General features: G+C 46.6%; 1 protein-coding gene across 1 annotated transcript in view; it reads left to right on the top strand.

Annotated features, from left to right (window-relative positions):
• Positions 1-1,546: 1,546 nt before the first annotated feature.
• LOC123747303 (excitatory amino acid transporter-like) overlaps positions 1,547-11,537 on the top strand; it is a 99,742-nt gene continuing 89,751 nt past the window's right edge. The window contains exon 1 of the mRNA XM_069319792.1: positions 1,547-1,565. Within this exon, the coding sequence (XP_069175893.1) occupies positions 1,562-1,565 (4 nt within the window). The 5' untranslated portion in view covers positions 1,547-1,561. The remainder of the gene's footprint in view (positions 1,566-11,537) is intronic.

An 11,537-nucleotide genomic window follows, 5' to 3' on the forward strand; every position in this document is an offset into this window, starting at 1 on the left:
GACATACATCTACTCCAGCAACATGTATACTGGGACATACATCCATTAAATGTATGTCCCAGCACTGAGGGGTGTGTTGTGGGTCATAGAGGCCTTGAGTTTTGAGTGGTACCAGTTACTAAAATCCAACCCCCCTCTTCCTCTCTCCTTCAAGGTATAAGTAAAATGTTGAATTACGTAGATTTTAATAAGTGGGTTTAAACGTTAAATACCTCAGAACCGGCACTCAGGGATATCCTCTCCTCTCAGCGCTCCTTATGGGCTGTAAGTGCGCCCATAAGGAGCTTCGATCTCATTAACGTCAAGATCTCTCTCCATTCCTGAAGCCACGTTGAGCAAATGGATCATGTTTGTCTGGCTTAATGATATGCAAGGTCTTGATTGTGGCTCGGTGCGTGCCAGATATGTCTTTCCATTGTGCTCTCTGTGTCTCCTTTGATGACACACATGGAACCGAGCTCCAGCTCTTGTGCTCCACCTTTTTGGTACTCATTACTTACCCAGTTATATATAAAGTTACCCAGCTGTGCAGTTTTATGTATCTTCGTGCGTTCCTGCTTAATAGTTCTTGCTCAACATTAGTATCACAGTGTTGTACTTCAGTTCCTGGGCCTCGCCTTACTCTCTGTCGGCCATCTAATGTGATGATTGAAGAAACAGGTTTCTCCTTTCGAATGCATGGCCACTGAAAGTTCTTTCATTTTAGGAGGCTGGGCTGCCTGAAAACCAGTGTTAAATCTGTCACTTCTGAATGTTTCACGAGTTTCCTCATGACTACTCACTGTAATCCCCCCAACCCCCTCTCACAGGGTATACGTGTGAGGCTTCCGGCCTATAGTTGACTGGCTCCTGTCGCTCCCTCATATATTATACTGCAGGTATGACAGTAGCAGACTTCCGCCGCGTCTGGAGTTGGAGGGGTGAGACATATGTGGGCCCTCACATGTGAGGTCTGTGTGTTCATATATGTGCGTGTAGGTGTGTATGTGAATGTGTATATATGTATGCGCGCGTATGTGTGCGTGTGTGAAGTCTTTGGAATGAATGAAGGAAGGAAGGAAGGAAAGAAGGAAGGAAAAGTATTTTGGGTTTAGGGTCTTTGACCTGTGTCCCCTCAGACAGTGCCAGGATATGAGGGGAAGCGGCCTGTTCTTCCCCAGCCAAGGGAGGGGGGGGAGCAGGGAAGTGGGGTGGTTAAGTGAGGGGTGGCATGGTACCAAGTCTCCCCCCTCATTTACACCCCCCCCCTCCAACCCCCTCATTTGCCACTCGCCAAGTCAGGATAGTGAAGAACCAGCTACTCAAAAGCCTCGTCCACACAACAGTCTCCAGCTCACGGTGGCTGTGTTTACACCCCTTGAGAGATATACAGAGTGTGTGTGTGGCAGAGTGTTCTACACCTTTTTTAAACGGCTGTACCCTCATCTAATCTGGAAATACCAGGGCAGTTCGTCGTCGTCACCTTCTGGAGGAACTACCTACACCTGTCGATGGACGTATAGTGACCTTATCTCCCTCCACACCTCTCCACGGAAGGTCAATTACTGCCGTCACTTCCGTCATGGGTAAGGTCTGACTGACAGACAGATGTTATTCATTTTTTTTTAAAGAGGGGAGAGGAGGAGAGATTCGTTCTTCAATCCTTTCTCTCTCTCTCTCTCTCTCTCTCTATCTCTCTCTCTCTCTCTCTCTCTCTCTCTCTCTCTCTCTCTCTCTCTCTCTCTCTCTCTCTCTCTCTCTCTCTCTCACTCTACTAATCTTGATAGAGAGCCTCGCAGCTAAATTGGGTTCCTGGTATACCTGTGACATTGAGACAAGTCCAAGTGTCATTAAGGTCGCTTCTCCCGGCTCCTCGCGTGCTAACTTTTACCTCTCGGAACTCTCCTTTTTTCTTTAGCCATCTTCAGCACTCACGATAACATCACGAGGAGTTCAAATTGACCTCCCAAGTATAGGCGTGCAACGTCATCACTACGCTTGGAATAACCCTAGTCTTAACGATCCCAAGATAGCCGAACCAATCCTAGCCTATTATAACCTATCCTATTCTCGCCTAGCCTAACGTAACCAAACCAAACCTATTCTTGTGAAAATAGCAGAAACTGGTATTTTGTATATACTCAATGCGAGGTGTGTGTGTGTGTGTGTGTGTGTGTGTGTGTGTGTGTGTGTGTGTGTGTGTTGTGTGTGTGTGTGTGTGTGTGTGTGTGTGTGTGTGTGTGTGTGACGTCACTATGACGTATGAGGGTTGCAGTATGGGGGATGATTTTGGACTCTGAAGGTCCAATGGGCCACTAGCGCTCTGTGCTTCACAAGTATTAATAACAATCGTTTAGTTATTTTTTTAATATCTACAAGAATTCTTACATTCTTGAACAGCCATTAGTACGCAGTAGCGTTTCGGGCAAGTTCTTAATCCTAATTTTCATACACACATATCCAGGAAGCAGCCCGTAGCAGCTGTCTTACTCCCAGGTACCTATTTACTGCTAGGTGAACAAGGGTATCAGGGGTGAAAGAAACTCTGCCCAATTTTTTCCGCCTCTGCCGGGGATCGAATGTGAACCCTTAGGATTACGAACCCCAAGCGTTGTCCACTCAGCCGTCAGGCAGGTTATTAATGCTCTTCTTATTGTTGCTCTTGTTATGGGTATTATCAGTATTAATGATACTATTGCTACTACTGTTGCTACTGCTACTATTTTATTGTTGGCAGTAGTATTAGAGAGAGAGAAGGAGAGGGAGAGAGGGAGGGAGGGAGGGAGGGAGAGAGGGAGGGAGGGAGAGAGAGAGGGAGGGAGGGAGGGAGGGAGAGAGGGAGAGAGAGAGAGAGGGAGGGAGAAAGAGAGGGAGGGAGAGAGAAAGGGAGGGAGAGAGGGAGGGAGGGAGAGAGAGAGAGAGAGAGGGAGGGAGGGAGGGAGGGAGGGAGGGAGGGAGGGAGGGAGGGAGAGAGGGAGAGAGGGAGGGAGAGGGAGAGGGAGAGGGGACCAGATGGACACATAGAGTGAGGGAAGGATGAGAAAGAGGTTGGTGTTAGTATAGTAGATTGTGTTAGGATGGAGGAGTTGTACCTACCTAGTTGTACTCATAGTTGTATTTGTAGGGGATGAGCTACGGCTCTTGGGTCCCGCCTCTCAACTCTTAGTCGGCTGGTGTATATGTTCCAGAGCCTAGCACGGGAGACATCTCCCGTCACGCAGGGTGCAGGCGCACCTCCACAGATCTCCAGTATCATCTATTGATACTGGTAATGGCTCAAAAGGGCCACCACTTACGGGCTATTCATGCCCGTGCCACCACTTACGGGCTATGCATGCCCGTGCCACCTTTTGGGTGGCTTAATCTTCATCAATCAATCAGTGCCTAGAATTAAGTCATATCTACATCAAAAGCTGCATTAGGAGTCCTTACCGCTTCGCAGAGCATTCCTAGTGTTCACTCCTCTGTGGCTCATAGTTTCTATTTGTCTCCTTGTTCATTCCTTTCCCCAGGCCCATCCCAAATCCTTATCCTGACCTCTTCCAAGTGCAAGATAGTCGTAATGGCTTGGCGCTCTCTCTTGATAGTTCCCTTCCCTGCCTTGTTCGTGTACCACCCTTGCTAAATTTGTTGTCCATGATTGCCCTCTCTATTTTTAAGTATTTTCTGCGTAGTAATCATGTCTCCACTAGTCTTCCAGTGACGTGAGGTTTAACTCCTGTAGTCTTTCCTCGTAGCTCCTACCTCTCAGCTCTGGGACTTACTTAATGGCATACTTCTCAACTTTCTCCAGCTTAGTTTTGTGTAGAATTTACGAGTCAATGCTGGTGTCACACCCAGAATTAGCCTGACATAACCGATGTACAGAATTCTGAACGACTCTTTTTTTTGTTTTATTCCTAAAGATAGTTCTTACATTAGCTAACCTTACATATGTAGCTGACATTATTTTGATGTTGCATTGTTTGGCTTCATCCCTCTCAGTTCAGAGATGTCTACATGCTCTATTGTGAAGGTCTCCTAGTACCTGTTCTTGAGTTCTTCACACACACACTTCTCTCTCGTTCTCAGTGAATGAGTCTCCTATCCTCAATATCATCCATTTTCCTAATTATGAAGTGAGGTCTATAACGTCCTATGCCCTGCATACTAATCTTAGTGTACCGTTTTGCGTTTTAACTCGACCTAATGGTCGAATTCCTTATGGAATCTGGCCTTAAAGTTATGGATGGAGGTGGCTTTCTCAACGTCTGCTTTCGGTGCATTCAATTTGTTACCCCCCATTTTTTTATTATTATTATTTTCTACCACAGACGTGGCCACACATTTACAATGCTAACCAGCATATATACCATGTACGATCCCCCCCCCCCCATGTAAGAACATAAGAACAAAGACAACTGCAGAAGGCCTGTTGGCCCATACGAGGCAGCTCCTATTTATAACCACCCAATCCCACTCATATACTTGTCCAACCCGCGCTTGAAACAATCGAGGGACCCCACCTCCACAATGTTACGCGGCAATTGGTTCCACAAATCAACAACCCTGTTACTGAACCAGTATTTACCCAAGTCTTTCCTAAATCTAAACTTATCCAATTTATACCCATTGTTTCGTGTATGTACAAGGTACGAGTGTTTTCTTTACATTCCTTTGATTTATTTGTGTTTCCAGCTTTATCTTGTGCCCTTTCCTTCTACTTTCTCTCAATTTAAAAGAGAAGATCCTGGCTCCTCACCTTGTCTATTCCCCTCAGTATCTTGTATGTTGTGATCATATCCTTTTCTGTTTTCTTTCCCTCCCTCTTGGGTTGTGAGATTTAGCTCCGTTAAACAATCCTCGTTAAATAATCCTCGGAGCTTACTTAGCTCCGTTAGTTCTGGCATTAATCTGGTTTAAGACTTCTGCTTATGAAGTTTAGTGTGCGTGTGTGTGTGTGTGTGTGTGTGTGTGTGTGTGTGTGTGTGTGTGTGTGTGTGTGTGTGTGCGTATGAGAGATGTAAGGAGGAGAATTAATGTGGTTTTCTCTCAGGTGTATGTGTGGGTGTCAAGTGTATTAGTTTGACAGGTGTTCAGGCAAGGATATACGCCGCTGACCTCTAGTATAGCTCACCTGACGGAGGGAGGGGGTGGATTAGAAGGGGGGGCGGGGGAGGGAGGGGGTGGATTAGAAGGAGAGGGGGGGGGGGACGGGAGAGAGGGGGGGCGGGGATGACGGAGAAATGTGGACAATAATCAAAAATAGAATGGGAGGATAAACTGGTGGCACGTGGACACACACACACGCGCGCACACACACACACACACACACACACACACACACACACACACACACACACACACACACACACACACACACACACACACACACACACACGATTCAAGACTAGCACGTGGGAGGAGAGAGACCACACGAGACAGATCCTGAAGAGATTGAGGTCAAAGTGAGAGACCTTGAGAGGTGAGAGACCAGATGGGGAGACGTTGGAGAGGAAGGGAGGGAAGGTGAGGGAAACCCTAGTAGTTGGGTAACAAGGTAGGAGACCCTAGGGAGGGGGGGGGGTGAAGGACCAATTGGAAGACCTTGAGTGGAAAAGACCACATATGTGTCCCTTGAAGGTGTCTGAAAAGGTGAGGGACCCTGGAGGGAGGTGAGGGGAGAGATAAAGGGGGGTGTAGAAGTGGGGGGTGAGGGAGATGAGGGGGAGGAGAGAGAGAGAGAGAGAGAGAGAGAGAGAGAGAGAGAGAGAGAGAGAGAGAGAGAGAGAGAGAGAGAGAGAGAGAGAGAGAGAGAGAGAGAGAGAGAGACATGGGGTTTATATTTACTTTTGGCTGCAGGATGGCACACGTCATAACAGCATCATCAGGAATCATCAAGCTACAACGTCAAGCTTATTTGCGTCTAAGCTGACGTTGATGACGCTAGTGTGACGTTACAGTGGAGGGCCGTTGATGAATGCTGCTGTATCTGTCTTACAGTGGAGGGCCGTTGATGGATGCTGCTGTATCTGTCTTACAGTGGAGGGCCGTTGATGGATGCTGCTGTATCTGTCTTACAGTGGAGGGCCGTTGATGAATGCTGCTGTATCTGTCTTAAAGTGGAGGGCCGTTGATGGATGCTGCTGTATCTGTCTTACAGTGGAGGGCCGTTGATGGATGCTGCTGTATCTGTCTTACAGTGGAGGGCCGTTGATGAATGCTGCTGTATCTGTCTTATAGTGGAGGGCCGTTGATGAATGCTGCTGTATCTGTCTTATAGTGGAGGGCCGTTGATGAATGCTGCTGTATCTGTCTTATAGTGGAGGGCCGTTGATGAATGCTGCTGTATCTGTCTTATAGTGGAGGGCCGTTGATGAATGCTGCTGTATCTGTCTTATAGTGGAGGGCCGTTGATGAATGCTGCTGTATCTGTCTTATAGTGGAGGGCCGTTGATGAATGCTGCTGTATCTGTCTTATAGTGGAGGGCCGTTGATGAATGCTGCTGTATCTGTCTTATAGTGGAGGGCCGTTGATGAATGCTGCTGTATCTGTCTTATAGTGGAGGGCCGTTGATGGATGCTGCTGTATCTGTCTTATAGTGGAGGGCCGTTGATGGATGCTGCTGTATCTGTCTTATAGTGGAGGGCCGTTGATGGATGCTGCTGTATCTGTCTGTCTCAAGGAGCTTGGCAACTGGTGTCACCTTTTAAGCATTGCTGATGGAAATAGTTGTACTTGAATAGGACATTCTTAAAAGGCTCTTGAGAAAAATGAAAAGTGACTATACTGTGTCAACAGTAGTGACTACTGCGACAACAGTAGTGACTACTGTGACAACAGTAGTGACTACTGTGACAACAGTAGTGACTACTGTGTCAACAGTAGTGACTACTGTGCCAACAGTAGTGACTACTGTGACATCAGTAGTGACTACTGTGAAGACGGTGTGTCTACCTACTACACGCTTCATTCATCCACGATGGCAGGTATTACTCTTAGGGTGAGAGTGGTCTATATAAATCACCACCCGTCGCGTGGGTCCACCACCTGCGGCACAGAAAACTGTCTATACGTCATAGCCAGGGGGAGAGAATGTTGGTGAACTTCACATACTAGTTCACACCGAAGCGGAAATGAGATCAGCCGCCCCCTTCCCCCCCGTCCGAAATGGTTAGGTACGCATTCTTTCCCTCCGTCTCACTCCGTCTCATCATATTTGCTTATTCCCCCTTTTTCCGTCTAAGTGGAAAGCCCTAAAGCCATAGTTATATGGCTTTTGGGGCTTTCTCCTGATATGCCATATGTTTCAGACCTTTTCCCCCCTCTGGTGGGGAAGGTCAGAACTGCTGCCACCAGAGTGCCTAGTATCTTTGCCTCCTTATCTTGCGAGGATTTAGGGGGCTCAATGTCCCCGCGACCCGGTCCTCGACCAGGCCTCCTCGTTGCTGGACTTGTCAACAAAGGCTGTTGGACGCAGCTGCTCGCAGCCTGACGTATGAATCACAGCCTGGTTGATCAGGTATCATCCTTTGGAGGTTGGAACAGGTTTCAGGGTCAGCTATCCTTTGGAAGCTAGCTACAGCTATGTCGTGGGTTAGGACTAGCTAAGTTGTTAGGACTAAGCAGGGTGGTTCTAAAGTTTCCATGCACAGGGCTACAAGTCTCCATACATAGGGCTACAAGTCTCCAATACATGGGTGCCAAGGTCTCCAAACATAGGTCCCAAGGGTTTCCATACACAGGTTCAAAGGTCTTCATCCGCAGGAAAATTTCTCACCTCGTCAGTGGTAAATTGGTGCATCGATGTTGGGATCAGCCGCGTCCGGGTTCGAGGGCTGGTCGCCGAAGTCCCTCCTATGATAGGTCGCCCCTGTAGGCTACTGATCACATGCCTCTGTGTGACACAGCATCCTGCAAGATGGGGATCTTGGTGTGACATAGCTAGTTCTTGGCACACACTATATAACCCTCCATATAGTCATTACTAGCCGCCTAAATGACCAGGAATCTAAGTACTTGATGACGTCATGTACTTGCTAGCACGTGGTTAGTAACTAGCAGATGGTGTCAGAGATTTGCTGGGGTTTGGTTGGTAGCTCTAGGTAATGACGTCAGATCTGCTAGCACGGGGATTGGTGGGCGTGGTTGATGACGTCTGAAATCTACTGGCACGGGGATTGGTGGGTGTGGCTGATGACGTCAGAAATCTACTGGCACGGGGATTGGTGGGTGTGGCTGATGACGTCAGAGGTCTACTGGCACGGGGACTGGTGGGTGTGGCTGATGACGTCAGAGGTCTACTGGCACGGGGACTGGTGGGTGTGGCTGATGACGTCAGAAATCTACTTGCACGGGGATTGGTGGGTGTGGCTGATGACGTCAGAGGTCTACTGGCACGGGGATTGGTGGGTGTGGCTGATGACGTCAGAAATCTACTGGCACGGGGATTGGTGGGTGTGGCTGATGACGTCAGAGGTCTACTGGCACGGGGATTGGTGGGTACGTTGGCTCTCCACGAAGCTGGTCCAGAGAGAAAAAATTAAGAAAATTGGCCTCATACTTAACAGTAAAGCCGCCAACATTTTACCAACATGAACGGGTCAAGAATAGAGAGGAATCACCTCGCACGGTTCTCTACCTTGTCCAGAACTCGAATAAATGATAGGGAGGGGACAGGCCATCCAAGAAAGTGCTGCATACTCAACATGGGAGCAGAGCCAACTTTTAATTTTTAAATTTTGCCGCAAAGGGCGAGTTTATTGGAGAGTGTGAGCCATGTTGTGCGCGAACACACCGCCATAGGCAAATGAGAAGTCACAATAACGTGGCTGAAAAATGTTGACCAAACCACACACTAGAAAGTGAAGAGACGACGACATTTCGGTCCGTCCTGGACCATTCTCAAGTCGATTGACAATCGACTTGAGAATAGTCCAGGACGGACCGAAACGTCCATCGTCCCTTCACCTTCTAGTGTGTGGTCTGGTCAACATCACTGCTCTTTGCACTGTGCACTGTGCACTGTCATCACTGTACTTTGTTCTAAATATCTCACTGTCAGAACAATGGCAGCGAGCCCTGCTTGCCTTGAGGAAGCATGGTTCTAAATTCTTGCTTTTTCTTCATTAATCGTTTAGGAAGAATTTTCCTAATTCCAGCATATGCTGTTTCAACCCTGCCATTTGCAGGATTACCAAATCCGACAGTGTAGATTTGATTAACTTGAGTATATTATAAATTCACGAGGAAAATTTTTTGATGGGGTGGGGTGGGGGGGGGATTTGACAAGCCACCGGCTTCCTGTCCTCATCGACGCCACTAGAGAGATAGTGGTCCTCAGGTAAATTTAGGTAAATAAAAGATTTTGCAACTGCTGCTGTCTCTCTGTCAGAGATCCGACACCCAGGTAAGTATTATTTGTATATGAATACAACTATACAATGTGTCGTGGATATACATGCATGCAGTATATAGTGTGGGTATATATATATATATATATATAACTCAATTGTAGTTGTATAATATTGTGCTGGTCCATTTATTCAGTGTATGTTGTGGGTGTTGTATATTGTATGCAGTGTATTGTGTGGATATTGTGACGGTAACGCGTTGGTGTTCGGCTGTTTAAGGCTAGGGGTATGGCCTCGTCACATAGTTATAAAAAAAAAAATAGAAAACTGGAACTTCGTCTGTGGTAAGGTAAGGAGAAGACACACAAAACACAAGTAAATTTTAACAATGAAATTTTAATTACGTTAAATAAATCAAAACATGAAAAAATGGACAAACAAATTCTTATAATAAAATCAATCAATCAAAATAATAAGAATAATTAAATGACACAATGAAAAGTTACGTTAAGATAAAATAACAAGAAGTGCAACACAAAATTAAAGGGAGGTGCTTGAATATTGGCTTTAAGCTACCACCTCTCTCAGTACACGCTAACGTCTAGCCGGGAGGAGTGATAACTTCGAGAGCACAGAACATTCTGAGGTCTGAGGTCGTGGCGACCCCAGACATCAAGTAGTATGGGGGGGCGAGTGCAGGTGCAGCCAGACCGGCGACCAATCAGCGGGGCCGGTAGCGATCAACGGGTAGTTTGGCGGTTTGAGTCCGAACAGGTGTCTCTGGCTGCAACGTTTTGCGCTCTGGCAAGCCTTGCTGGTGTTGTTGTCGTTGTTGGACATTCTTCCCTAGTAGTTTTATATAATTCCAACGACGTAATTGTGGAGGGAAGAGCAGGCTCAATCTCTTGAAGGAGATTATCGTCACAATATATATATGTATTCAGTGCACGGTGGGGATGTAGTTGTATTCAGTGTAGAGTGTGGGTATGCATAGATGCAGTATCAGCATGTATATGCATGTAATGTATTTTGTGGATATACATGTACGAACTGTATAGTGTGGATACATATGTATATATGCACTGTATAGTGTAGGTACACCTACACTGACCATCCTTCAACCCTTTTCCCAGGCAAAATAGTCTTGAAATTTGATACATATTTGTATTCTTGTGTATAATGTACCCATTTTGCCGCTTTCTTTGCGAGCTGTGTATTTGTTTGCCTGATTAGCGTGTTTGTGTGTTTGTGTTAACTTACTTGTTTGTTATGTAAGCCCTGACTTGCGGAATCTGGTGAGTCTGGTTTGTTTATCTGCTCGTGTGTGTGTGTGTGTGTGTGTGTGTGTGTGTGTGTGTGTGTGTGTGTGTGTGTGTGTGTGTGTGTCTCTTTGTACATACAGGTGTTTGTGCCGTCCTGGATGTTCTGACCTAACAGTTCTTACCTAACAAGTATATTACAGGAATACGCTCCAGCTTCTGAGCCCCGCCTTTCGTATGTCGGTCGTCTAGTGCAATGACTTCGAGACGACTTCATTTCTTGTCATATACGGGTTTAAAACGATGATTGGAGACAGCCTCAACTATTTCTCATAGCTCGTTATACTTGCTTCTTGCGCCTTATACTAAAGAACGATTTCTTTACGCCCCATTGCCTTATCTATGTGTGTCTATTGACCAGACCACACACTAGAAATTGAAGGGACGACGACGTTTCGGTCCGTCCTGGACCATTCTCAAGTTCTAGTGTGTGGTCTGGTCAACATACTTCAGCCACGTTATTGTGACTCATCGCCTGCATATGTGTGTCTAGCTTCATGTGTGTCCCCTCGTTAGATTACCTCCATCCAAACACATGCTGTTTTAATAAATTTCATTGCCACCTTTGAGTATGTTGTACGTCTGGATCATGTCCCCCACGATTTCTACGTTATCCCAGCGGCATTAGATTAAGTTTCCACAGGTTATTTTCTTAAGCCAGTTCCCTCAGTTCTTGGGTAAGTTTTGTAGATTTCTGTACAATCATAAACATCGTTTTGTGTATTTTGGGGGGCTTGGGGGGGGGGGCACGTTACTGGTCACTCTGGCACTTGGGGGGGACGTGTGATGTGTTCTGCGATATGAACATATGCTGGTCTAGGTTCGTGAAGACTGTCGTGATGTTCGAACCTCTCTATGGGGATGTTCGAATCTATCTCCGGGGATGTTATACATGCAAGAGAGACA

This window comes from Procambarus clarkii, chromosome 94 (assembly GCF_040958095.1).
Source record: "Procambarus clarkii isolate CNS0578487 chromosome 94, FALCON_Pclarkii_2.0, whole genome shotgun sequence".
NCBI classification, from domain to species: domain Eukaryota; kingdom Metazoa; phylum Arthropoda; class Malacostraca; order Decapoda; family Cambaridae; genus Procambarus; species Procambarus clarkii.